Source organism: Girardinichthys multiradiatus, chromosome 11 (assembly GCF_021462225.1).
Source record: "Girardinichthys multiradiatus isolate DD_20200921_A chromosome 11, DD_fGirMul_XY1, whole genome shotgun sequence".
NCBI lineage: Eukaryota > Metazoa > Chordata > Actinopteri > Cyprinodontiformes > Goodeidae > Girardinichthys > Girardinichthys multiradiatus.
The window spans coordinates 26,025,799-26,053,646 of record NC_061804.1 but is presented as its reverse complement, the minus strand read 5'-3'; the positions used below and the strand labels follow the sequence as shown (position 1 = coordinate 26,053,646).

The following is a 27,848-nucleotide window of genomic DNA, read 5'->3' as shown; positions in this document are numbered from 1 at the left end:
TTAATCTTAGCACTCATCATCTGTTAATACTGGACTAACCGGTTTTCCTCTTGCGTGTCTTAACATCTACCACTGCAGCATGATTCTTCTCTGTGAAGTGTTTCAACAAGATCATGTTGTGCTGTTCGTTGGCGTTGTCAATGAACACTGTTTGGGTGCCCACACACAGCACCTGAAAACAGTAAGACGGGTTACCATCACAAAGCTCACTCAGGCTGGCAGCGGTGCGACACTTTCAGTGGAGTATACCACATACCTCAGGGAATCCCACCAACACCAGCAGGGTGAAAAGGTTGGTCCGTTTCAGAGTTTGCGGAAGCTGCTGGATGCAGTGGTCAGTGAAGGCAGCGATGACTGTGCTCCACTCAGGGCAGGTGTTCAGAGTGTGTAAAATGTCTGCCACCGTGCACGCCCAATCCAGACCGATACGACTGCAAAACAACAGCTCTGAATGATTCTGTAGACAATCTGTTCATTTAGCTCACAGGGAGGCAGAGGTTTGAACCGGCAACCTGCCGTAACAGGATGAACCCCTACCAACCTGAGCCACCATTGACCAAGAACAGTATGAGCACTGACACAGCTGAACAATATTGCTCTGTACACAGTGACATCTACACACTGCAATCCACCTATATTCTGACCTGTAAACCGATTCTAATGACCTTCCATCATGCTGTGCCCAGATATTCAGTCCGTTTTTCTGGTACAGAACACTTGTGGACAAACTTGATCAGTTTCATAACGACTTTGCAAACTTTGGCGAACATCGGAAAGCAATATCTCACTGGTAATTAAATTTTTTTGCTTGATAAAAACGTTTAATAAATGACACCTACCTATAGCCAAGACTGTAAATTCAGACACCTCCCACTTGGTTAGAATAAAAGAGCTAACCAGAAAGACCAATCATCAGTATTAGTGTAAATAATTTACCTTCTATCAGTTCTTCCACTGCAGACTATGACTGGCAATAAGAAACAAGTGTGAGACAGATTTGTAGCGGTTAGTTTTTGTGGATTGGCTGTGAAATTGTATTTATTCTAAATGCTAAAAATGATCCAAAACATTGGATGGTAAGACCAGATATGAGTGTTAAATTGGTAAGTCCCAAACATAACTCAGCTCCTGATACCGCACCGACAGCGAGCCATGTGGTTTTATGTGGCCAGCTTTTAAAAGCAGGGCTTTTTTCCATGTGCAATGCTTGCAAAACTGTATTTCCAGGCAGTCATTAATATTTTCCTAAGTGAAAAAGTGTTTAACCCTATACAATGATGCCCACAAAGTACTGAGCTCTGTGCTGTAATCCCCATGCAGGCTGGCTGTCCAAATGCATTCAGTGCTTTAAATACAACTAATGTAGTTGTGTGTCATCCTTATTTTATTGTCTCCATCAAATGATGCTGATCAACATATTTCTTAGAAAAGACGAACACTGGAGGACGATACAATTTCTGAGCTCTGTGCATCTCAGACAACGATGCTGAAGCTGCTCTCAATTTTCTTGGTTTATATCACCATGTCATACATGTGATATGGATATGGGCAGTCTACATACCTATATCACCCCTTACAGTTCATAGTGGTTATGGGTTTATGACTGCTTTATGACTGCTAATAAACACATGTAGAACACAGAAAGAACGATCTGAAACCCATAACAAAGCTAGGCCTGTTTTAGTGATGCATTGACTGAACATTAAAGCAGCTTTAACTGTGTTGGAGTTGAAAATATGAATGTCCTGTAGAAACTCTAGGTAGGGACAAAATATCTGACCCTTAAAACAAAAAAATTATGAGAACAGATGGCAGAATCCCGAACGTTATTGGCTAGTGTAACACTGATGAAATGTGGTGTGTTGTCTTACTGCACTTTAAACCTGTGGTTCTCTCAATTTTAGCGAAGACATAGAAAGACCGGGACATCCCTGATCCAAATAACACGATCTGCTGCTATTGTGGTTAATGTTGTTCAGTAAATTTTTTCCCGGTGGAAGCAACATTTAGAGTTATCAAAACAGGTTTCTAATCTTGATCTGGAAGGTCATTTTAGAGTTTAATACTGAAATTAAAAACACAGGAAAGGATGGCAGCCTTCATATACAGGTCCTTCTCAAAATATTAGCATATTGTGATAAAGTTCATTATTTTCCATAATGTAATGATGAAAATTTAACATTCATATATTTTAGATTCATTGCACACTAACTGAAATATTTCAGGTCTTTTATTGTCTTAATACGGATGATTGTGCCATACAGCTCATGAAAACCCAAAATTCCTATCTCACAAAATTAGCATATTTCATCCAACCAATAAAAGAAAAGTGTTTTTAATACAAAAAACGTCAACCTTCAAATAATCATGTACAGTTTTGCACTCAATACTTGGTCGGGAATCCTTTTGCAGAAATGACTGCTTCAATGCGGCGTGGCATGGAGGCAATCAGCCTGTGGCACTGCTGAGGTCTTATGGAGGCCCAGGATGCTTCGATAGCGGCCTTTAGCTCATCCAGAGTGTTGGGTCTTCAGTCTCTCAACGTTCTCTTCACAATATCCCACAGATTCTCTATGGGGTTCAGGTCAGGAGAGTTGGCAGGCCAATTGAGCACAGTGATACCATGGTCAGTAAACCATTTACCAGTGGTTTTGGCACTGTGAGCAGGTGCCAGGTCGTGCTGAAAAATGAAATCTTCATCTCTATAAAGCTTTTCAGCAGATGGAAGCATGAAATGCTCCAAAATCTCCTGATAGCTAGCTGCATTGACCCTGCCCTTGATAAAACACAGTGGACCAACACCAGCAGCTGACACGGCACCCCAGACCATCACTGACTGTGGGTACTTGACACTGGACTTCTGGCATTTTGGCATTTCCTTCTTCCTCTAGACTCTGGCACCTTGATTTCCGAATGACATGCAGAATTTGCTTTCATCCGAAAAAAGTACTTTGGACCACTGAGCAACAGTCCAGTGCTGCTTCTCTGTAGCCCAGGTCAGGCGCTTCTGCCGCTGTTTCTGGTTCAAAAGTGGCTTGACCTGGGGAATGCGGCACCTGTAGCCCATTTCCTGCACACGCCTGTGCACGGTGGCTCTGGATGTTTCTACTCCAGACTCAGTCCACTGCTTCCGCAGGTCCCCCAAGGTCTGGAATCGGCCCTTCTCCACAATCTTCCTCAGGGTCCGGTCACCTCTTCTCGTTGTGCAGCGTTTTCTGCCACACTTTTTCCTTCCCACAGACTTCCCACTGAGGTGCCTTGATACAGCACTCTGGGAACAGCCTATTCATTCAGAAATTTCTTTCTGTGTCTTACCCTCTTGCTTGAGGGTGTCAATAGTGGCCTTCTGGACAGCAGTCAGGTCGGCAGTCTTACCCATGATTGGGGTTTTGAGTGATGAACCAGGCTGGGAGTTTTAAAGGCCTCAGGAATCTTTTGCAGGTGTTTAGAGTTAACTCGTTGATTCAGATGATTAGGTTCATAGCTCGTTTAGAGACCCTTTTAATGATATGCTAATTTTGTGAGATAGGAATTTTGGGTTTTCATGAGCTGTATGCCAAAATCATCCGTATTAAGACATTAAAATACCTGAAATATTTCAGTTAGTGTGCAATGAATCTAAAATATATGAATGTTAAATTTTCATCATGACATTATGGAAAATAATGAACTTTATCACAATATGCTAATATTTTGAGAAGGACCTGTACAAGCACAAATATAAATAAACACAGTAGATATCAAACTGTCTCATTTTGAGTCCATTAACTTCATGGTTCGGGTTTATGTGGTGCGCCATCATTTACCTGTCTAAACAGACAGCCCCAAGGCTGAAAAGCAGCTGGGTGGTCTTCCAGCCCTGAGTTTCTGAACAAGAGGTGTCCCCTGGTGCCAGTAGGTCATATTTGTCTGCCAGTGCCTCTGTGATGGCGCCATCAGCTTCTGTCGGAGAGATCCGAAGTAGCAGCTGACCCAGGAGCCCAAGGGAGAGATGGTAGGTCTCGTTCAGAGAGCCAGCGTTGGAGATGACTGCTCTGAAAAGGTGCGGCAGGATGGAGCTCAGGCTGGACAGACTGAGGGTGCTGCCCTGAGGACAAGAGTGGACGTGTTAATATAATGTGTTATTAAAAGCAAAAAATTTTAAAAATTAAGAAATAATACAAACTGGAATATTCAGTGGTTCAAAAATGAAGGTTATTATAACATGACTATTTATTAAAAGCCTACCATGACGTTGCTGTCACTTTAAACCACAGGAGGAAAAGGTAAAATCAGTTTGAGCAACTATTTTCTTACAGTGTTCCAACATATGACTTTGATAACAACCCCCCAAAACCTTTAGCTTCACATACTGGCTTGGCTGATGGGAGCATCGCTGCTAGCAGTCCTAAAACCCTCTCTCTGGAGCACTCAGAGAACACATGCTCCTGCAGGGGAACCTCTGGTAGTCTCTCATCTGTCTCCTTGGCCACATCTGATGCTGGGGACTTGAGTGCTCCTGGTCCTGATTCTGAAGCTGAAGAGTAGTTTTAAAAAAAAGAAAAATTAGTTCCTTAGAATCAACAGCGAAGAAACCGTGCAGTGATCAGCCCTTTGTAGGCCATCTAAGCACCTACGTTGAACTACAGGAGACAGAGGGTCCTCACTGGACACAGAGGGAGTCTGGCTGAGACCATCCGAGTCTAGGGTGTCCTGAGCAACCAGCTTCTTTTTATCTCCCTCTGCAGAGCTTGGGGGTATGGACAAGTCAGGAGGAGGAGGAGTGGGAGAAGAATTCAGCTCCCCTGCCTTTTTGTCCTTAAGCTGGGGATGAAAATGATTGATGAGACACAGACTGATAAACTTGCAAAGTCTTTTATTCTATAAATACAGTTGCTGAATGTCATCAGATTATTCCAGACCTTGTCTTTTGGAGATGATGGAGAGCAGATTGCTGCAGTGCTGCCTGGAAGTGAGGAGGTGTCTGAGGCTGAACTCAGCTCCTGAGAGGTCTGAGGAGATGCCGGACCCAGCTCACTCTCACACACCGATTCACTGGAGGACAGCAGAGCCAGCAAGTTCGAAGAGCGGAGACCTGTGTGTAGGAAAGCAAGATAAGAACAAAAGTTCATTTTTGATTGGACATGTGAAGATGTGTTAAAAAAACAAACTTCCTTCTTATGCTAAATGTTTTTTTGAAAGACGTTAATAAATTCTGATAGCTGCTGACTGACTTTCCTTCTGTTTGTCCTCTCTAGCCTGCCGTTTCCTTCTCTCCATTCCTCATATTCTAATCCTTCCTTTCACTACCTCCTCATTCTCTCTTTCATTAATTTCTTCATTCTATCTCTTTTCATTCATCCCTCTTGGCATTCCTTCCTTACAAACCTCTTTTCCTCCTTTCCTTAGTGTTTTTCTTTGAGATACCCTTTTCTTCCCTTCCTTCCCTTTCCTTCGTTCTTTTCTTCTGCTCACTTCTTCCCCACATATTCCTCCCTTTCTCTCTCCTCCTCCATTCCTCTCACTTTCTTATGCATTTTGTTTCCTTTCACTCTTTCCTCTCTTCTTCCATTCATTTGTTCCGTTCTATCCCATTTTCTTTCACTCCTCCCTTTTCCTCCCTCCCTATGTTGTTTGAATGTTTCTGTCCCAAGATCACCAAGATGTGATCCTGCTTTTGGAGACTGCCTGGATAACAAACAAGGAAGGCTGTTTTGTCCAACCTGACCACTAGAGGTCATTAACTGTAAAGTCTATAAAAGTTAAAAAATGATTAATTGAAGGCTCACCTTTGCCAGTCTGGCCTTTGAGCAAGCAGTCAGTGATTAGTTGGGAGCAATGAGCCTGCAGGACTGAAGCCAGCTCCAGGGTTTTGCTGTCTAAACATTCTCCCTCTGTGTGTCTCTCACTGCATAGCTCAGATGTATACAGGGCTAAAGCAGCAAACAGGAGCCAGGAGTAGTTGTGGATGTAGGGCTGAATGAGGCGATGACGGTCACTGATTCGTATGGTCACCATGGGGTACACAGTGATGCGATGGGTGGGTAAGTGGCTAAAAATGAGAAGGGTTAAAAGAAAAATGTATAAACCACTGCAATATTCCACAAAATTCTAGGTGTTTTTAAAAAGGAGGATTTTAAAATAATCTACCTGTCAGGATACTTCTTTGCATTGTAGCAGCCAAAGCACAAGTCAAAGTCCTCACAAACATTGCAGTTGATCCTGCTGCCAACAATGAGGCCCTGACAATGGTCACAGGCGTACTCCATGTTCACCATTTCATGATCATCCTCGTGGCCTTCAGGTTTGGCTCCACCTGATCACAACACAAACAAAAACCCTGTTTGACCCGACTCTTCCCGGGATTTAGCTCGGTGAGGTGTACACACAGGTCTTCCTAGTATTGTTGTTAATTATTGCAATTACATTTTTTTAATTATCCCATATATTCCTGGGTTGATTTTAATCACTTTCCTTTCCTTTCCTTCATTTCAGTGTTCTTACCACTGAGCTTTAGCATCTCAGCCACTAGAAATCATCAAGTGTAAGCGTCGAGGCCACTGAATGTCAAACAGGCCAAAAAAATTATTAGCATGGCACCTGAATTATAAAATCCTACAAAATGTTGCATCCCAGCATTCCCTAGCGACTTTGTGATGCAGATTGTGTTATAGTATATTGTGCAGCTCTAACTGTAGTGTGATATATATGCTCACTGAGAAAGCAGGTCTTGCAGAGGTCCATATCCATGCACTGAAGACATCTGTAACGGTGCCAAGGAGCCATCCTCTCACAGCCATCGCAGGAGATCACCACATTCAGCAGGTCACAGTAGCGGGCAATAAACATGTGCATCTGAAGAAAAAATTATTTTACACATGATAGTTTATATATATTACTTTAAACAAATAATGTGTTTCCTCAGATAGCCAGACACCAGACACGACTGCCCTATTTCTAATTACAATTTACCATCTATTACTGGCTTTAAAATACCTTCCTCCTGTCCTCCATGGACTCCTCTTCATCAATTTTGTCGTACCACTTTTCAAACATGCCGTCCATGCACTCATCCATCCACTCCTGGTTCTTCTTGTAGTCTGCGATTTCATCCTCCTCCGTCCACTGACTGACCATGAATTTTGAACAACAAAGGTAAACGTTTTAGTTTTCATCCCGAAATGCATCTAAAATGGGCCTAATGTGGCACCAAGCAGTTGACCTTTCCCATTTCATGTAACTCCATCTGCACACAGCTTTGCGAATGCCAGCATAAAAGGTTCTGACATATTTTCAAAATTTCCTAATTTTTCATACATAAATGTTTGGATTTTACAGCAGATTTCTAACATTCATGATATTTGAATCCAAAATGTTTACCTAGTTGAGATTTATTATCATTATTCAAAATCTGTCCTACAACTGTCAATGCTTTCTTGGTCATCTAAATTGGAACCAGTTTTAAGTACAAGTTTCAGTTTCTGAAATCCTGATCCAAGAGGGTCAAAGGGGAAAAACACAGACAGATAAAAGGTTTTTATTTATGAATGTGCATTTATCAGTTGGCTCAGTAACTTCAAAGCCAAACGATCAATGAGGTGGGCTGAAAGTTAGGCTGTAATTTATCAAGTCACAGACATCAAAAATGGTACCTTCCTATAGATCAACATAAAAAGCTTTTAATGTTTGAGGAATTAGGATTTTTATCTTTTAGACACTGGAATAAGAAGATAAATGTGCTAATTTATTCATTTGTTCTATGCTCAACTTTGTTCTTTCCATGCTTATTCAGAAATGATTAAATCAAACTGCATGCTTTCCAAACTGTTCAAGACTGCACAAGTGCAAAAGGTATTTTCAGTTATGTGCTGGGCTTTATGTAGAATAAAAGCCCGTGCCTGAGATTACCTGATGGCGATATCATGAACGCTGATGTTCTCCTGGGACATGGAGAGTAGCAGGTCTGGAAGCTTGATGCTCTGGAACAGAGGAAGGTCCTGCACCTCCCAGTTGATGTCTAGCAGGTGCAAGAAGCAGCTCTGCACACAGGACAGGGCTGGGAGCAAAGCTCTGGAGAGGAGAGATCAGGATCAGCTTACTGCACAGTAAACATACTTTGACACTAATCACTGATGACAGCTCTTTTTAATCTGTTATAAGTGAAAACAGGCATATAGCTAACGAGAACATCTTACTTCTCATTGAGACTGCTGAAGCCCTGGGCAGCCTCCACCAGCATGAGAACCAGCTGATGGTAAGAACGCCTGACCTCCTCTCCAAGTTTCTGCCCGCTGTCTGATAACTGAGAGAAATAACTGAAAAACACAGAAGATGATTGATGAGGACTGTTAAATATGCAGGATGTTCACATGTACTGACATTATGTTAGAACAGCAGAAACCCAGGCCTGGTAGTTGATCTACCTGGTGAAGTCTTTCTGACATGCCAGCAGCTCCTGCAGGAACAGGATGCAGTGAGGCTGGAAGAAGTGCGGCTGTCCCAGGGAGCGTAAACACTGCTGAATCATCTCCAGCACCTTGCACACACTCAGAGCCTGAGCTTTGTTCAGGGCCAAGGTGTGCAGAATGCTACAGAAAGAAAAGCTGAATTACTTAAACGTTGAGTCAGTTTCTCTCTGCACTGACAGTTCAGAGAATATTAAGATAATTTCTAATAGAGTATGCTTTCACTAACAAAGGTACAGTGACAATAAAAGCACAGTAAATAAAATGCCCAATACCAAATAATCCTTACAGTTCTTAGTGGTTACAGGGACTACCTCCCAAGATGAGGGCATAAAAATCATTTTGGCTGATCCTAGCCATCCTCTGTGGGCAGAATTCTCCCTGTTACCATCAGGACGGAGATACAAAGTGCCACATTGTAAGACGAACAGACTGAAGAAAATCCTTTATCCACGCTGCTATTAGCCTGCTCAACTCCAGGTCCACATTGTAAGGACTTAGATGTTTTTGTTGTTTTGTTTTGGTTTTTGTGTGTGTGACTGTTTTTTTTTTTTTTTTCACTGCTGTCTGCATTACAAATTGCCCCCTGAGGATGACTTGATAAAACTGGTGGATCAACTTTAACCCCCCAGTTGGGGCCGGAACCTTTCAGTTGATCACTAGCTGTAACAAACATGCAGATAACGGCACAACACGATGATCTAAAAGGGTCTAACTCCAATAATAAATTGCAGCTGCTATGAATCTGTTTACATTCTAGTTACATTTTCATCGAACTTATTTCTACACATATTCACCACTGGTATGATGACTAAGCATTGTTGATAATTAAATTTGGCCCCATCAGTCTGTCCTGGTCCTTTTTTACAAGTGTTCTATTTTTGCGAGATTTTTATTAAATATGGCTGCCATACACATTTGGGGAAAGAAAATCACTTTAAAACGTACAATTGAATAAAATCTGATGAGTTGTCCTCTGCCTATTGTGATGTCACCAGAGGCATGTGGGCATGAGCACCTATTTTTGGGAAGGTGGATTTTACATCCATTAAGTAGCAATTTACAACAAAATGTTAAAAACAAATGGTGAAAGTGACCATAGAGTTGTTCTTATATGTGACAACTTGCATCTAAAGTGAGTTTTATTGATTTTACACAACAGTCTAGCAAATAACTTTAATGTACCTTGCTGTCGTGAGAGCCTGATCTTTCATAAAGTTCAGGATGTGTTTAAGTATCGGGTGGCGCTCTTTGACAGAGGGGGTCATGTGGGATTCCTCAATAGAGCGGTAGGACAGGAGGCGGAGGCGTGAGCGACTGAACGGAACTTTACGGGGGAACGTGGATGGTGAGGCTGGCTCCGGTGGATGGGAAGAGAGATTCTCCGTGGAGTCTCTGTGGCCTCGCCTGCTGTGCTCAGAAGATGATGAGTTTGGAGGTTGAGAGTTTGACAGCTGACTCTGTTCAGGCCTGGCGTCACTGGCCTCATCAGGTAATCCAGGACATGGGCCCAGCGAGGAGATAGGCTGGAAGTCTCCTTCCGAGATCGAGCTTGAGCGGAGCAGTGGACCAAAGCTGCCCTCTTTTGCTTTTGAGGAGTCACCAACCAGACATGATTTGATCAACGATGGAGCAAAACGAATGAGCAAGAGGCTCTTCTCAATGCACATCTCAGCTAAAGCAAAAGAAAGTGGCAACAATGAGCAAACATTCTTTAAAACGAGGATGTTTGGAATTTGATTATCTGGAATAATTACCCAGAGAGTCCATGGTAACCTCTTCATGGCTCCCTTCTTTATCATTATATGTGTTCATTGTACCAACAAGATATCTCTGCTTCATCTCCAACTGAGAGGAAAAAATAGTTTAGAAAAATGCAATCAGGAGCAGTGACCTAATATAGACATAAATCATGGGAGTAATACTCACCATCCATGTTCTGATGCTGTCTGCCAGAAGATAAACTTGCACAAAGTCTTCACCCAGAAAGGACTTGCAGTCTTGATTAACTATTCACACAGAGACATAAAAGGAGCGACAGATCAGCAGGATGGAATAACGGGGCCCAAATACTCCTGCAAAGTCAATCACAGCTAGAATTACCATATGCCTTCAAGGCCTGGTTGAGGGCTGGGGTGTGGTACACCATGGCTGCCCAGATGGCATTCACAGCTTGGTCTGTCTTTGACCCAGCAACAATCTCATTGCTCATTGGGTGCTTTCTGCAAGCCTGCAGAAGGGTCCGCATTAGTTCTGCTCTATGGTCTGACGGTTCTTGTGAGGGGTTCCAGCGGGCAAAGTCCTCGAGGAAGGCTGATATCTCACCAAAAGTTGATGTGTCTGTCTACAAATGAGAAAAAAGGAACAGTAATTCCCATTATTCTTACAAGGACAGCTCAACAGCAACGCTAACCAGTTATGAAAGAACTCTGGGATTTTACAGGGGTTTGAGATCTAACCTTAAGGGTACAAAACATTATGCATTATTTAAAGATGAAGCAAAGATGATACACCTTTGATGTTTCCATGATTTGACAGGAAAAGTAGCTGTCGCGTGCTGCAAATGAAATGCACTTCATTGATCGTCAGCAAATTCCAGGTTCATTTTCAGGCTGAGAGAAAAATATTATTCACAACTGGAAAACAGCCACCAGTTGTCCCCAGAGAGATCAATCCAGAAAATTCACCTAAAAGGTCAGATTGTGCAGTTCTCAGACAACCAGCATAAACCCAAGATCTATGTCTCAGACTCTACAGGCCTCAGGTAGACTGTTGAATGTACAGCTCATTTGGAAAGGTCACCATGAAAGAAAGTATCCTCTTCTAAAAATGAAATTTGAAAAGATGCATTAGATGAAACCACATAGGCACCTTGTTCAGAGGTAACCTGTAATAAAGAGAACTGTGAGAAGATGGTTACAGGAAGCTGAAGAAGCCCTGTGAGGTTGCTTTGAGGCTACAGACTGGGACACACTGTGCCAGCCACATGGAGAGGACATCAAAGCCATGACTGAATGTGTAACAGACTATATAAACATCTGTGTGGATAACACCATCCCTCAGGAACAGTGCGATGCTTCGCCAATAACAACCCCTGGATCACCAGTGACCTGAAGGACCTGCTTAACAAAAAAAAAGAGCCTTCTCCTCTCATGCCCAGAGCCAAACAGACAGCAACTACTTAAGGTTAGTGCTGATTAAGATGGCAGTACAACCTACTGAATCATATGGGTACTTAGCTTTTTACAAAGGTTTTGCAATGTAGTTTCATCTTTGTTTACTAAATAATGACAACATTTAACCTGTTGTGTGCTTTTGTCCCATTTAGGTTAGATTCTGTTATTTTTCAACCTCGTAAAGACCAGATCATTGTTATGTCCTGATCCGTAAATGAAAGTGAGCAAGTTTATATACTAAGCAGACCAACCCTTACCTGGTTGGGGTTTTTTTTAGTCGGATTTGTCTCCCGTGTTTCACACAAGCCATGTCTCAGGATGGGTTTCCACAAAGGTGAAGCCTGAATGTGGGACATTTTTCCTGGTTGAAGCTCCTTCACGCTGCGGATCTCTGGAGAAGAACGGAAACCGCAAATTTAACTGTTAATTTATACTTAAATGTCGGCATAACAGTCAAATGCAAAGCAAATATGATACACAAAAATGTTAAAAATGCTTAAATGTCAGAGCTTGCTGTCTCACCATAAGGAGATTTCAGTGCCAGGGTTCTGGATGCAAGGCGACCCATGAGGCGGGCCACTAACAACTGCAGGTCTGACATCCAGGAAATGGTAATATCTGGCAGACCCAGCGCTGTCACAGTGAACTTGTATCCCCACTCATTATTGCTGCTATCGGAGTGGAACAAGAACTGCAGCTGGGGGCCTGCATCAAACGTCACCTTCTGCAGGAGCAAAGAGACAGACGTGTAAAACAGCTTTCCATGCAGGGATAACAGCTAAGCTTTGAATCACCTACCTTTGGCCATTTCTCACTTCCAACCTTCATATCGTAGCGCATCTTTCCACCTCTGGAATCAGTGAATTCTAGATAGTCGTATCTGTGAAGATCAAATGGAACATTTAGTAAGATACTTATTGAGAGTTTCCTAAAGGATATACTGAAAGGTGTTACAGTGCATCAGGGACCTCTTCTCTGTCTCACAGCGCTCGTCAAACTCCACCTCGAATGAAGTTGCGCCGGGACAAGCAAAGACGGTGGTCTCATGTCGGCTGTTTTCGTAGTTGTGAGGAGATTCCATGTTCCAGGTCCTGAGCACCACTGGCTTCTGGGGCTGGTGCGAGCTCTCTTGATCCACCTGCATGTTTCAGTCAGTATAACAAGAAAAAAGCCCATGGCTGAAAATAATCTGATAAACAACAAATAAGGAACAACAAATGTGATCCATAATATCACAATATGATGCATTTTCACCTATATTATGTTCCTACAGTGTGATGGAAGACCATACTTTCAGTTAGAATGAACTGACCTTAGAGAAGATGTCTCCTGTATCACTTGACAGTCTTTTGAGAAGCTCGACCAACGAGGAGAAGCTCTTCAGCAGCACACTGTGAGGGATATCCAGAGAACACAGCTCCAGGAGGAAGATCATCTGCCAGGAGCAGAACAAATGTTAGTTAAATGTTTCAGTAAAGTTAGCTCTGTACTTGTGCAGGAGAACAATTAAAACTCGTGAGAGAAGAATGCATTACCAGCTGTCTGAAGATTGTGGCCAGAATAGAGCTGCCCAGTTTACCAGTAATTTCACTACTGGTAAACCTCTCCAGAAGGGACCCCATCACAGCTTTGATACTTCCCAAGAACTGATCCACATCTATAGAAACATATTCATCAACCTTCATTCCATGCCAACAAATGTAAACATCTTTGATCACATCAAATAAATCATTTTTATATGATTCAACCTTGCTGCATACCTATGGAACAAACAATACCTTAGAAAAGTTTTCATCATCACATTTAGTCATGTTGTAACTTAATTGTATTTAATGATATGAGAATAAAGTGGTGTTTAATTGTCAAGTGAAAGGAAAATTATATATGGTTTTTAAAATGTGTAACAAGAAAAACAAAGTGTGCCGTAGATTTTTTTCTCTGATAGACGTAAATAAAATCCAGTCAATCCATCATCTGAAAATGAAAAGACTAATACATCTACGCTAAGGTGGGAGATGTGTCCACAGGACACAGGACTGCACAAGTCTACAAATGTGGCCTGTATGGAACGGTAGCAAGAAGAAAACCGCTGCTGGTTGAAAGTCGTAAGAAGAAACATGTGGAAGAAGGTGATCTGGTCAGATGAGACCCACAGTGAACTTTTTGGCCTATATTTAAAACATTTTGTGCAGTGGAAAATGAATACTGTATATCATCCCGAACATACCATCCCTGTTGTAAAACATATTGGTGGCAGAATCATGCTTCATTCAACAGGGATAGTGAAGCTGGGCAAAGATGATGAGAAGCTGGATGGGGCTAAATACAGGGCAGTCTGGGAAGAAAACGTGTTAAAGAATGATGACCCTAAACATACAGCTACAGTGGAATCGTTTCGGATTAAAGCATATCCATGTGCTGGTATGGTCCAGTCAAAGACCAGACCTAAATCCAAGTTAGAATCTGTAAAAAGTATTGGAAATTACTGTTCACAGACCCTCTCTATCCAATATGACTGATCTATTAGGTATTTAAGAATGGGAAAACGTTTTTGACAAAACTAGAACTGGTACTGAAACTACCGCCAACAGCAGATAAAGGTGGTTCTACAAGTATCATTTCTCTGAATAAAAATGTAGATTTTTTTTATTTTTATAAAATACTTTATAAATCATAATTTTCCTTCTAGTTCCCAGCTAAGCACTACATATGTCAGGCCATTACATAAAATCCCAATACAATTCATTGAAGTTTGTTGCATTACCATGAAAAAACCTGTGGACAAGTTAAAAGACTATGAATACGTTTATACAGCCATGTCCTTGAACTTAAAAATACAACCCCATTAAAATGGCTCACATTTTAGAAGGATGTCTCTGGCCAGCTCAGATGCAGCAGGTGTGGAAGTTCCACCTTTGAGCTCCAGGTAGCACCAAGAAAGCAAGCTGCCCTGCAGAGCCCAGAATAAGGACAGCACCACCGTCCTGCTGGCTCCGGTCCCTCCACCCACCATCATAATCTCACACTGAAAGATGCAGGAGATGGTTGACAAGGGATAGTAGAAAGGTGATCACTGCTTTCATAATATAATTCAAAGAAATAATGAACATTTTTACTCACCTCTCTCGATGCGACTAGCAGCAGCGTCTCCATAACCAACAGTATGGGGCTGATGTCGTAGTCTGAGGGAGTTCCTTTGGAGGGCAGCAGAAGAAGGCCGCTTGGATCCTGGTTACTGTCCAAAGAAAACACACCTGTTACTGATCTGTTATCATCTCTGAAAACGTTTGTGAAAAAATAGATATATTGGTGTTTGGACATGCATTTTTACCTGAAATAATTACAAAGAGATTCGAACGTCACCTTCACAGACTCTGGCTGATCATCTTCAGTAAAATTCTTCTGCAAAACACCAGATTAAGATTACTAAAGTTATATAAGTAACATGTAGGAAGTGCATATAAATAGGTAAAATACTTATGAGTTGAGTTCAGAGTTCATTTTCTTTCTACATGACAAGTTAAAAACAGCAAACAAATCACAAAAACCAACAAAACCCCAGTAACGTAACATAAATAGGTTTAGAGGCGTATTTTAAATTGAGAAGGGGAGTCAATTTTACGGATATCAGTTGGCAGCTGATTCCAGAGCTTTCTCTTACTCTGCCCCCCCATTGTGCTGAGGCGGACAGATGGAACAAAGAGGTGAATGGAGGAGGAAGACCTGAGGGAGCGGGAGGGCGTGTGAATGTGGAGGAGCTGGGACAGGTAAGGTGGGTCAATGTTGTGGATGGCTTTAAATGCAATGAGGAGTAGCTTAAATGTAATTCTGGATTTGATGGGGAGCCAGTGTAGCTGTTGTAATATGGGAGTGATGTGGTGGAAGGAGGGGGTTTGGGTGATGATATGGGCAGCAGAGTTCTAAACCATTTGAAGTTTATTGAGGGATTTTCTTGGAAGACCATAGAGAAGAGAATTACAATAGTCAAGGTGGGAGGTGATCAGGCTATGAATGAGGACAGAAGTGTGGTGGGGGCTGAGAGAAGGACCGAGGCGGTTATGGATCAAAGGTGGAAATAAGCACACCGCATAATATTATTAATATGAGATTGAAAAGAGAGAGTTGTTTGCAGGAGATGTAGAGCTGGGTGTCATCCGCGTAGCCGTGAAACTGGATGTTGAAGTGGCAGAAGATGGAACCGAGGGGAAGGAAATAATCAGACCTTTAAAGCATGAGTATGTTAAACTCACCATCATGTGAAAGAGTTTGTTCCGCCTGTTGAGCTTATCAGGGAAGAAAACAGCTGCTCCATTAAGAATGGCCTTAACTGCTTCCTTGTGCAAAACCGTTTCCATCACCGTCTCTCCCTGTGGACTGTCCACAACTGAAACACAAGAATCATGGCTGACATACACTGACTATTAGTGATCAATTATATTAAGATTCTGTCTCAGTATTGGGCTTTGACAACCGCTCATGGTGCTGGTGCCCAGGCCCAACACAACTTTGACTTTTTGACATTTGACTATTTGTGCTTAGTGGCTGGAGATGATAAATACTGGAGAACAAGCATCTATTGCCCATGAGACCTTTATAAAAAATGTAACATTTGCAGGTCCTTACTGTGACAGAGGTGATTGTAGAGCTCCAATACAGCCTTAGCAGAGACACTCTGAGGATCTTCACTGCCAGATGTAGATGGACCTGCTGCTGCTGGGGCACCTTCATCTGGGTCTTTGCTCTCCTCTGAGTCTTGGGGCTCCATAGGGTTGGGCAGCATGGGGAAACAATTCTGCATCAACTGAAGCAGGAGAACTCTGCTTTTCAACACCTCCTCTCCCTCACTGAAACAGAGATAATCACTTATCTACTAATCATGCCTGTACTGTTATTATAAGAGTGTTTATTAGAGATGCACCTAGAAACCAGCTCTGTTGCTGTGTTTTATTCTTTGGAAGAGTCTAGGTCTGTCTGTGAGGGAACATGCATGATCAGGAAAGGTTGCTAGTCTATTGGAAAGCTCAGTTATTGTACGAGCCTAAATTCTCCAGGGAATGAGAAACGGCTGTTTGCAACCCTAACCGAACTGATTAACCAAAATAAAATGCTAAACACACCCTCAGTGTCATGTCTGTGATTATTTTGTGTTTTGTTTTTAAATAATGGTGACATTCACTTTAGCTGCAGAGCTCTGTAACACCGACAGCTCTCTCTAACACACAGTGTGACATCACCTCTGCTTCCAACATAAAACATTTTTTGATCAGTGACAGGAAGGCTGCTTATGTGTAACTGAAATAAATGAATGAATGATTTAACAACTAAGACCAATACATACTACACCAGAACAGAGAAATTAGTTCTCTCTCTCAAAACTAAAATTATCTCATTTTGTTCTTGCAGCTTTTATTTTAAGGGTTCTTACAGCTTGTTCTTGAAATATCCCCTGGACAGAACCTTTGCATTATGTTCGATAAAATTTGTGCAGTCGCTATAAATCAAAAGTGGGTGTGTTTACCACACTGACAAATCTGGTATCAGTAGCTCAGAGCTTGGGTTGGGCATCTCTTGGGTTTATGGATCATAAAACACCAGCAGGGTAATTTGATCACTCACATCTCCCTGAGTTTATTGTAGAAGCTCCAGAAAAGGTTAAGGCTGAGACCACTGAAGTCCAGAAGATATTTCTGCTTGAAATGTGAGGCATCCTGCAGAAACAAAGGCAGATGGTTACTGAGTCATTGTGATATAAGAGCATAAAGTCTGCAATGTCTTCTCAAGGCAGCTAGAGGGCAGACTGACTGCACAAGGCCAAATAAATGAGCACAGAGAAAGTGAAATCACGTTCTGTTTTGATACAGCAAACACTGAAATGCTACTTCAGTCAGTATAACATTTACATATTTATCTTTGTTTTACAGAAAAGGATGTTTACAGTTTTTCTCTATTTAACAAAATGATTTCTTTTTTGAACAGACTGGTGTTTTGCGAAAATTCAAGGAGATTTTCTATAAATACACAGCGCTGTCCAGAAGGCTGGAGTCATCCCTGATTGCTTTAGATTATCTCTCTAATGAGCCAGGCTTTCTTTTAAAGTGGTCAGGATCGATAGCAACCCAGGCTTCCTGGAAGCCCTGCAAAGTTTTTCCAAGGGAAACTTTCTTTCCTCTCTCATTCCCACCACATCTCTACAACATGTTTCCAGAGGAATGTGTGTTCTGTTTGTGATGATACACTGAAACCCGATTGCAACACAAAAGTAACACCAAGCAGTGCTGCGTTACCATGTCTCGTGTAAGTTGCTGTATGAAGAAAAGGGTCTTGTTTAATAGACAAAGGCCAGTGACTCCATTCTGATCAAGGCTCCCTTGTCTGCTGAGGTCGTCCAGGTCAACAAGCCTCTCTGTTCCGGGGCAGAGGTAGCCGCTGAAGCTAAGATTTTGCACACCAAGCCGCTCGGCTGAGTCCTGCCTGGTGCAGAGGAATTTCACCATCAGGAACTAAGAAGAGAGGGAACCAGAACAATGAGATGTCAGGATTACACAGCCAATATATATGAAAAAAGTGAAAAAGATGTTAATTAAGTGGGTAGAGGTTGGGAGTTAAACAAAAAAGTGCCAAACAATAAATAAAAAGGTTGAAATAATATCAAGGAACAGACTGGCTAATACCTTTGCAACGCGACACTGCTGCAGCTTGATCTCCACATCATTCCAGTCCTCTTCAAGCTCAAACCAGCCAATTGGCTCATCCTCACTCTGCACTGAAATCCTCCCACTGCAGGTAATGTGACAGCAAAATTTAAAGGTAATAAACCACACAGAGTTCTCAGGAAGACACCCATAGTATTAAAGGATGTACAGAGGTGTGACAAAGTGCTTGTCCCCTTACACATTTCTTCTGTTTTAGCTTTAGTGTCACACTTAAATGTTTCAGATCATTAAACAAATTGAATATAGGATAAAGATAACCTGAATAAACACAAAAAGTGGTTTTCAAATGATGATTTTTTTTTTATTAAGGTAAAAAAAACTATCCACACCAAACTGGCCTTAAGTTTGATTAAATAAAATTTTTCAGAAAGCTGTGCTCAAATTCACAACCCAAACCCAGGCCTGGTTACTACTTCACCTACACAAATAATGTAAAACTTTTCAAAAACAGTAGAAAAACAAACTTGATGACATCCATCAGTACCCAGAGGGTTACAAAGACATTTTTAAGACTTGGCTCCAGTGAACCGAAGTGGGAGTCATTATCCACAACTGGAGAAAACATGAAGCAGTGGTGAAGCTTCCTAGGAGAGGCCATTTAACCAGAATTACTCCAAGAGCACATCAACGATTCAACCAGGAAGTCACAAAACAACATTTAAAACACTGCAGCCTCACTTAAGGTCAGAGTTCATGGTTTACCAATAAAAGACAGACTGGGCAAAATGGCCTCCATGGGAAAGTTCCAAGGATAAAACCACGGCTGACCAAAAAGAACATAAATGTCCGTCTCACATCTCGATAATCCCCAAAGATCTCGGGGAAAATATTCTGTGGACTGAAGAGACAAAGGTGGAACTTTTAAAAATAACACTGGTGAACTCTGGGTAAATTATATGGACAAAAACGTAGTGCTAAAAGTTCAATATCTTTACTGCAGAGACGACACTTTACAGCAACATGTCCTGGATTACACCATCTGTTGTTCACAAGTACTGCTAGTCCACCTCCTTTGAGTTTGCCGCTCCTCTTTAAATCTCTGTCTGCTCGTATGGTTAAAAAACTCAGGCAGAGAGACCCTGGAGTCGGGGATATGATCCTGCAGCCATGTCTCAGTAAAACACATAATACTGCATTCCCGGTACTCTGGCTGGGTCCTTTGTGGGGCTTAGAGTTCATCCAACTTGTTTCCCAATGATCTCACATTTACCATCAGAATTGATGGAAGAGATGGTTTGAACTTCCTCCTTCTCTCTGTGCTCTTTGCTCCTGCTCTGCATCTACGGCGCCTCCTTTTGAATTAATCAGAGATTTGGGGTTGTAGCTGAAGTATTATTTGGGCTTTTGAGGTATAAATCAGCTGTTCCTGGTTGTAAACAAATGCCCCCTTGCTATGGTGATGCGTCATAACAGATGTCCAAAATTTAAAAAAGTTCCGATGCCAGAGAGCAAAATCATCTAAAACAATTTTTTTATCCACCACAAGAGGAATTTGAGTTCTTAAAAAGATTTAATCAGCATAAAAAGTAACAGAGCCACTCCAATCTGCTGCCACCTTGAGCAGGGCAATTCTAGAGCATTCTGTTGGTCCACAACAAAGTAGCAAGGCCACCTCTGAATGACTCACAAAAACAAAATTAAGGTTTTAAACAGCCTAGCCAAAGTCTGGACTTAAATCCAATTCAGATACTTGAACCTGAAACATGCATTTTATACTTGAAAACCCTCCAACGTGGCTGAATCAAAGCATTTTTGAAAAGCAGAGGAAACCATAATTCCTCAGTGTGACGTTAAAGACTCATTGCCAGTTATTGTAAACTCCTGATGTCAGCTGTCAGTGGTTATTTGAGTTACTGTTGCCTTTCTATCAGCTAAAACCAGTCTGGCCATCCTACTCTGACATCAACAAGGCATTTGTGCCCACAGAACTGCCGCTCACTGGATATTTTCTCTTTTTCGGACCATTCTCTGTAAACCCTAGAGATGGTAGAGCGTGAAAATCCCAGTAGATCAGCAGTTTCTGAAATGCTCAGAGCAGCCCGTCTGGCACCAACAACCACGCCACGTTCAAAGTCACTTAAATCACCTTTCTTCCCCATTCTGATGCTCGGTTTGAATTGCAGCAGATCATCTTGACCATGTCTACATGCCTAAATGCATTGAGTTGCTGCCATGTGATTGGCTTATTAGAAATTTGCGTTAACAAGCAGTTGGACAGGTGTGCCTAATAAAGTGGCCGGTGAGTGAGTGAGTGAGTGAGTGAGTGAGTGAGTGAGTGTGTGTTTATATATATATATATATATATATATATATATGCTGACATTACTTTTCTGCTTCAGTTAAATACCACACAATTCTGCGCTGCCTCACCATCGCTGTCATATGCCCAAATAAAACCCATATTCAAGAGACATGAATACTTCTGCAGGGTTCTATAAACGTTAAAGAAAAATAAAGAGCGAAGAAAAATCCTTACTTGTCCTGTACAAACTCTTTGTAGTCTTTGTAGTTCCATGAGTCGTACTTTTTGAACCTCTTGAAATGTTTCTCTGCATCAAAAGAGTCCTCCTCCATGTACGCAAACACCAAGCCACATTTAGCTCCAATGGCTCCTTTTCGCACCTGATCACATAAACAACTATGTAAACATGATGTACACTCATCCTCTGTCATAGTATGTTTTTCATGTTTCTCATGATGAATATGAAATAGTGAAAATGCTATCTTACTTTGATCTTCATCTGAGTGACCTGGAAGTTGCTCTGGTCCTCCGTGGACAGGATCACGCTGGCCTTCTTCCTTCCGCTTTCTGTGAGAAAACCTGGGAAAAAAGCAAACACCAACTGACACGTGACCACATGTTCAAACTGTACTTCATTTAAAGACCGAGTTTAGCTCAACATTACCATCGCCAGTGGAAGACTCTGTGAGCATGTTCTCTGGTCCTGATTTCTCCTCTTTACTCTTGACATCACAGGCCTGCAGGTGAAGCTGAAAAGGCTTTCCTGCAATGAGTCACGGTATGGTTCAAAACGTGATTGTCTCCCCAGAAGTTACAGATACTCAGCAGTTGTTCCAGTCATGCAGATGGCATTACATGCATATCAGAAAGATGAAGGAAAAGATAAGCCAAATCACCATTCCGATAAAGCAATCGCAGCCTAACAGAAGCCATGGAGACGATGAGGGAAGAGGCCTTGTACTTGGTCTGTAAATGTTCACTGATGCAGGACAGGGCCTGGAGTATTTTTGCCACACTGCCTCTGGCCAGGGCAAAGGCCAAGAGAGTCATTTCTGCATCAGGGCTCACGCAACAGCTGGAAAAAGACCCAAAACAAAGTGGAATTTTTAAAACTGTCATACTGCAGCTGGTGATGATGTAAAGGTGTGCATAAAAATAACAGCAGCTTACTTTGAAATCCTAAGGAGAAACCCATCCACTTCCTCCAGAATGTTTAGGGAGAAGAACTTGGGGAACTCGGTGGATGATGGTGTTAGCGACAATGGTGGCATGTGCTGTAAGGCTTTTCTGGAAATAGCAAAAACAACCTGAACTTGTGCATTACACATGCTTTTGCTAATTCATCAATTAGATGAAAATGTAAACACTCCACTCCCACCAAACACAGCTGCAGGCTTCCTAAATCTTAGTACTGTATCTTACTGTGTGCTTTGGAGGACAGTGTGAGCCAGAGCTGGGTTCGTCTGCATTGATGCGGTGACCAAAGAGGTGAGCAGAGACAGATACCAGATGGCTGAAGCATCCGAGACAGACACCTCTTTACTCTTGGTAATCTGATAACCCAGCGTCTTCAGTCCATGAATACGAGTGTCACATCCATCGCTCAGGCATCGCTTGATGTTGATTTGGATGTCTGGGATTTGTTCAGGAGAAAATGCTGTTAGCTGAGTGATGGAACACACACAAGAAAATGCCCCAGATGCGACAATCCGCAGCCCAAGTCTCCAGAGCATAATGTGGTTCTTTAGGCCCTCCATACTGGTTGTTAAAAACTTCAGACAATAAACATAATAAACCCAACAACCGTTTGAAAAACTCACAAAAACTAACTAACAAAAAACGGCTAGATTTACTAGTTTTTCTATTTGTTTTCTATGTAATATATGAACAGAATTTCCACAACAAAAAAACAGTATTCATGCAATATTTTTCCCAGGTCCTCCTCCTTGAATGTTTCGGAAACAAGTGTTATTTCAAATTCTAATAATCATAACAGCAAGGTCAATCTTCCCCAATAAATACTCCAAAATGGTTTTATTTCATGTAAAACGTATTTGTAGACAGCTTTAGGTTCCAGAACACCCCGAGCTTCAGAAAGGCTTTTCTTAGTTCGGTCTTAGCTCTTTAAGAGATAATAAGCATACAATGCAGTTTAAACTATGCAAAGAAATTAAGTACATCGTTCAAGTTCTCCCTCAAAGGGACCTGTGCTGACATCTGGTTCTCATCTACTGTTACATTCAGTCACAGACAGTGCCTTGCAAAGGTATCCAAACCGCTTGAGCTTTTTTTCATAACAACTGGAAGCTTTAGTATATTTTATTTGGATTGTATGTGATAGACCAACAACAGAAATTACTTAATTATGAAGTGGAATGAAACTGACACGTGGTTTTAACTTTTTAGACCATATAAAACCTCATTTTTGCTGCAGCTAAGGCTGCAAGACTTTCGGAGTATGTCTCTACCAGCTGTTCACATCTAGATGCTGACATTTCTGCTGCTTTTTTTTTGCAAAAGTGTCTCAGCTCTCTCAGATTGAATGGAGAATGTCTGAGAATCAATTGTCAAGTCTCATCAAATATTCTCAATTGGATTTAGGCCTGTACTTTGACTGGGCCATTCTAACTCATGCTCACACTGATCTAAACCGTTGCATTGTAGCTCTGACTGTATGTTTAGGATTGTTGTTCTGGTGAAGTGTCTCTGCTCCAGTGTCTATCAGGTTTTCTTCCATTGTTTCCTTATATTTAGCTCCATCCAACTTCCCATCAGCTATGACCGGCTTCCCTGTCACTTCTGCAGAAAAGCATCTCCACAGCATGATGCTGCCACTATCATGTTTTACAAGACTTACAATGGCTTTCTTGCCCATCCAGAACTGCTTTTAGATGTTTATGTGTAAATATTTCTCAAAACCATAATCTGTTTCCTTCTACTTCAAAATTATACACTACTTTGTCTTGGTACAACCCTTAATATGCAAACCGAAGAAATTGAAGTTGTGGTTTTAATGTGACATGTGAAAAATGTCAAGGGATATGAATACTTATTCAAGGTACTATATGTAGCTTTTACTACATGCAGCACTGTTGAGTTTTTATTATACTTTCAGAAAATGTCCACCGAGTAGGAATTGTGTTCTCCAAAAAGTTGGCTCTCAACTTTTTGAGAGCCAAAGGTTAGCTATTATTTAACCTAGGTATGGTCATTATAAACTAATACCATGATGATTTTCAGAATGAGGAATGAATACAACAGCCAATAGGCAAACAGACAGCCACTCACAGGGGTGCGTGATATTGGCGTTCTCTAACAGAGCCACGTAGCCTGTAACGTTGCTGGGGATGCGAATGTCTCTGATCTCCTGCAGGGAACGCCGTGTCTTCCCCACAGACACCGAGACCAGCTGAGGCATATAGCTGTGGTCGTTGGAAGCCACGGCAATGGCCAGACGTCTCAGGACCACATCTGGTTTCATCTTCAGTCTGGGATCAGAATGCAGGAAGGAATATTAGAACAGTCATGGCTGGACAGTTTCAGGATTACAGAGATGTTTATATCAGCAACAAAACGCATTTTTACCTTATCCAGTGTGAGCGGGCGCTGCCATCTGACTGCCAGAAAGATGAGGTTTCCCCATTTGTCATCTTGTAGATGTCAGGGACATTGGACGAAGCTTCTATTGTGCTATAGCACTGTGTGACCACCTTGACTTTATCTATATCTGGATCACGGTCAAGCTCTGCTCTGTACTGGATATCTAAATCTAAAAGAAACCAACTCCAATGAGGACAATTTCTGCACAGCAGCAAGGGAGTAAACATGCATTTAACATAGGTATACAAACATCAAGACGACATCAGAAGCTTTCAGGAAAAAAAAAACCTCATTTTTAGACAACCTTATTTTGTTACCTTTCTCCTTCTGCAGGAGGAATTCCAGGAAGTCTTGAACCACACTGGACCTCATGGTGCAGATGCTGTTGTAGCCCTCTAAAATAGGGAAAGGTATGGCACTGCTGGGAATCCGATTCCTATGTAGGAATTTAAGGACCTTAGAGGCATGAGCTCCTAATCTGTCTTTACTCTTGGAGAATATGTCGACAAAACCTGTACAGAAAAACATACATAAAAACAAAGAAGAATTAGATAATAGTCTGACTACATGCTCATGGTGTCTATACATACACAACGCTTTGCAAACATATTCGTACACAAAGAAGTGCATAATTAAGAAATTTTAAAAATGATAGATTTTTGTTCTTCCAAATAAAAATGTCATAAGTCGGTGCACGGAGCGTGGCTTGGCGAAAGAGTACGCAACTTATATATGGAGGCTTCAGTCCTCGGTGCAGCTGTCCGGGATTTCAGTCCCCGGTTCGAGTCCCGGCCCGGAGACCTGTGCTTCTTGACTTCCCCCTCTATCCCACCCGCTTCCTGTCTGCTTGCTTTCGTAAAATAACACAGACTGGGCCATTCCAACTAATGAATATGTTTTGATTTAAACCGATCCATTGTATCTCTGGCTGTGGGTTTGGGGTTGTTTTCCAGCTGGAAGGTGAACCTCCACCCCACAAGTCTTTTGCAGCCTCCAACATGTTTTCTTTCAGCATCGTCCTATAATTATCCCCATCTGTCTTCGCTATAAACACTGAGCAGTTTCCCTGACCCTATTGAAGAAAAGCATCCCAAAGCATGATGATGCCAGCACCATGTTTTACAGTGGATATGGTGTGTTCAGGGCGCTGTGCAGTGTTAGTTTTCTGCCGCAACTAACACTTTGCAATGAAGGAAAAACTTGAAAGTTTTCTCTCATTTGACCATATCACCTACTTGCACATGTTTGCTCTGTTTCTTCCTGAGCTTGTGGCAAACTGTAAACTGAACTTTTTATGGCTTTTTTAAACAATGGCTTGCTTCTCGTTACTATTCTTCCAAAAGCCAGATTTGTGGCTTGAATGACTAATAGTAATTCTGCTGACAGATTCTCCCACCTGAGCAGTGATGCTGCAGAGATCTGCAGCTCCTACAGAGTTACCATGGGGCACTTGGCTGCTTCTCTGATAAATGCTCTAAATCCCTAGCCTACCACATTAGAATGAGAGTCATTTCTTGGGAATTGTGCCAAACTCTTTTTTCTGGACAATGGGTTGATCGCTCCCCTGTGAGATGTTCAAGGCTTGGGCTGCGGTTTAAGAGCTAATCCTGCTTTCAACCTCTCCACTATTTTATTGTTGACCTGTCTGTGCCCTATTCAAATGTACCGATGTATTTATACGGAGATTAGATTAAGCACATGCAGACAGTATTGCCAGTTAGTTTACCTTTGAAAGTAGCTGGTGGCAATGTTTTTTAAGCGTATCAGGGAGAAGAGGCTGAATTCGAAAGCATGCCACACTGTTTTTGAATTTTGAAAAACATCAGTGTCCCTCAACTTTACAATTATTTAGTACTTTGTTTTTATCACCTGAAACCCTAACAAAACACACTGAAGTTAGGGGTTGTAATGTGACAAAATGTTAGGTTTATGGGGCATGGACATTTTTACAAGGCAGTGTAAATTTTGTTGATGCTGGTGGATGTAAACAAATTGCAAATCTTACCTGGCGTAAGGGAGCACGCCTGGAGTTGTCTTATCACATGACTCAATTCTCCCTGCAGATTAGCTCCATTGGAGTTCTTAAGAGCTACCAGCATGCTCTCGATGTCTACCGCTCCATCCCCCTCTGCATCAAACTGTCCAAACGCCTGCGATCAGGAAGAAAGAAGGTGACACATCCTTACATTCTGACACAATCAATCCTATCATCCCAACCACAAACATGTTAAACACATGCACATACTACTCCTAGAACTCAAATTAAATTATCTCTACACACATAATGTATTGAAATACTTCTTCATAGTGTAGATATATGCTATACATAATTGAGGAAAGCAGATGGCAGCTATACAATTGTATGCTTATAAACGTTTTGCCTGAAGGAATCAGTGCACCATTCACTAATTACAAATAAAAGATACTCTTTGTCTGCCCACACAGAATCAGATATGCAGACTAAAGCACAAACTTATGTCAGCCCACCTGTCAATCACCATACAACAAGGCAGCAACAAAGGGACCAATGCTGAAAACCGCGGAGACAATGACCCCGACAAGTAAAGGTGACAACATCACAGCTTAGTCAGAGTTACTCCATGCACGCTCCTACAACTACATGAGTTTATTTCTGTCCCTCTCTCTCTACAGTCAGATGTGATGATTAGTGACTATGCTAGGGCGCGGTGCTGCCATCAGCTGTTTAACTTTCATACCTGCGACAAAAAGTAGAAAAGACCCGACATTTATGTTATATCACACATGACACGCATGGTTTTGCCTCCATTGGCGTCTTTACCTCTTCACATTCATTCCTGGGGGCATCTCTGCTCTCCAACATTTCGCAGAACTGTTCCACATTGACGGACTCCTCACCGCGGGTCAATCGGTCCTCCAGCCACCGTATCAGGACGCCCTCATTCCCGGACAGGACGGACTCGTGAATGGTGACCCCCGAGTCGCTGACACGGGCGGCCGCTTCTCTTAGTTTCACTTGCTCCAAGAGGACCGCGGGGCTAGGTGGTCCCTCGGTGGTTGCGGGTGGATTGTTGGATCCCCTTCCGCTTCTCCCAGAGCCGGTGCCTCCGTTGCCTCCGACACCACCGCCAATGGCCGCAGAGGCCAGGTTGTCTTCCGCGAAACCGGGACTCTCCGTCTCCATGTCCTCCTCCTCACCGCTCCCACCACCGCAGCCACTCTCTGCGTTACCCATGTTCGTCGCACCCGACTTGGGCTCCCTCTGAAAATCCCCACGGCCCCGCTGGTGTCGGCTTTGAAGCGGCCGTGCTTTGCCGGGGTCTGACTCTGTAACGTCAACCTACAACAGAACTTGGCTGCGCTCTACTACCGCATTCACGCACTGTACGTCAACTTGGCTGAAAAAACGTCCCATGCGTGTCTCGACTGCGCACGCGCTGTGCTGTCAAGAGGCATACAATCATCATCAGGCCCCACCACTTTCAGTCCTCTTCCGGTTCATAAACGCTTTGTTTTTGGGCCCTGACGCCTGGCCTATACATTACCTTGAAAAATAACCCTGACCTCCTCCACAACCCCTAACATTAAACGCAAACTAAACTAAAATGTATTGCTTTTAGGCCACCCGCAGTCGTAAACTGGAAGAAAACTTGGACAGTTCTTTGCGCATGCGCCTACCGGAAACATCGCTTTA

At 42.3% G+C, this 27,848-nt stretch overlaps 1 protein-coding gene across 1 annotated transcript in view; it reads right to left on the bottom strand.

The window, feature by feature from the left end:
• Window positions 1–27,741, bottom strand: part of zzef1 (zinc finger, ZZ-type with EF hand domain 1) — a 47,226-nt gene extending 19,485 nt beyond the window's left edge. Inside the window, exons 1-42 of the mRNA XM_047378676.1 lie at window positions 26,976–27,741; window positions 26,181–26,325; window positions 24,493–24,687; window positions 24,161–24,344; window positions 23,864–24,063; window positions 21,998–22,208; window positions 21,746–21,862; window positions 21,472–21,650; window positions 21,240–21,338; window positions 21,063–21,154; window positions 20,810–20,955; window positions 18,292–18,397; window positions 17,905–18,120; window positions 17,237–17,328; window positions 16,244–16,464; window positions 15,871–16,004; window positions 14,952–15,022; window positions 14,741–14,855; window positions 14,480–14,645; window positions 13,156–13,277; window positions 12,933–13,055; window positions 12,589–12,758; window positions 12,419–12,500; window positions 12,143–12,344; window positions 11,878–12,011; window positions 10,548–10,788; window positions 10,374–10,453; window positions 10,202–10,292; window positions 9,630–10,119; window positions 8,403–8,567; window positions 8,175–8,294; window positions 7,888–8,049; window positions 6,976–7,108; window positions 6,696–6,834; window positions 6,130–6,295; window positions 5,769–6,031; window positions 4,902–5,074; window positions 4,617–4,803; window positions 4,353–4,516; window positions 3,807–4,087; window positions 257–431; window positions 40–172 (exon numbers count right to left, since the gene is read on the bottom strand). Coding sequence (XP_047234632.1) covers window positions 40–172; window positions 257–431; window positions 3,807–4,087; window positions 4,353–4,516; window positions 4,617–4,803; window positions 4,902–5,074; window positions 5,769–6,031; window positions 6,130–6,295; window positions 6,696–6,834; window positions 6,976–7,108; window positions 7,888–8,049; window positions 8,175–8,294; window positions 8,403–8,567; window positions 9,630–10,119; window positions 10,202–10,292; window positions 10,374–10,453; window positions 10,548–10,788; window positions 11,878–12,011; window positions 12,143–12,344; window positions 12,419–12,500; window positions 12,589–12,758; window positions 12,933–13,055; window positions 13,156–13,277; window positions 14,480–14,645; window positions 14,741–14,855; window positions 14,952–15,022; window positions 15,871–16,004; window positions 16,244–16,464; window positions 17,237–17,328; window positions 17,905–18,120; window positions 18,292–18,397; window positions 20,810–20,955; window positions 21,063–21,154; window positions 21,240–21,338; window positions 21,472–21,650; window positions 21,746–21,862; window positions 21,998–22,208; window positions 23,864–24,063; window positions 24,161–24,344; window positions 24,493–24,687; window positions 26,181–26,325; window positions 26,976–27,389 — 7,099 coding nt within the window. The 5' untranslated portion in view covers window positions 27,390–27,741. The remainder of the gene's footprint in view (window positions 1–39; window positions 173–256; window positions 432–3,806; window positions 4,088–4,352; window positions 4,517–4,616; window positions 4,804–4,901; window positions 5,075–5,768; window positions 6,032–6,129; window positions 6,296–6,695; window positions 6,835–6,975; window positions 7,109–7,887; window positions 8,050–8,174; window positions 8,295–8,402; window positions 8,568–9,629; window positions 10,120–10,201; window positions 10,293–10,373; window positions 10,454–10,547; window positions 10,789–11,877; window positions 12,012–12,142; window positions 12,345–12,418; window positions 12,501–12,588; window positions 12,759–12,932; window positions 13,056–13,155; window positions 13,278–14,479; window positions 14,646–14,740; window positions 14,856–14,951; window positions 15,023–15,870; window positions 16,005–16,243; window positions 16,465–17,236; window positions 17,329–17,904; window positions 18,121–18,291; window positions 18,398–20,809; window positions 20,956–21,062; window positions 21,155–21,239; window positions 21,339–21,471; window positions 21,651–21,745; window positions 21,863–21,997; window positions 22,209–23,863; window positions 24,064–24,160; window positions 24,345–24,492; window positions 24,688–26,180; window positions 26,326–26,975) is intronic.
• Window positions 27,742–27,848: the final 107 nt, after the last annotated feature.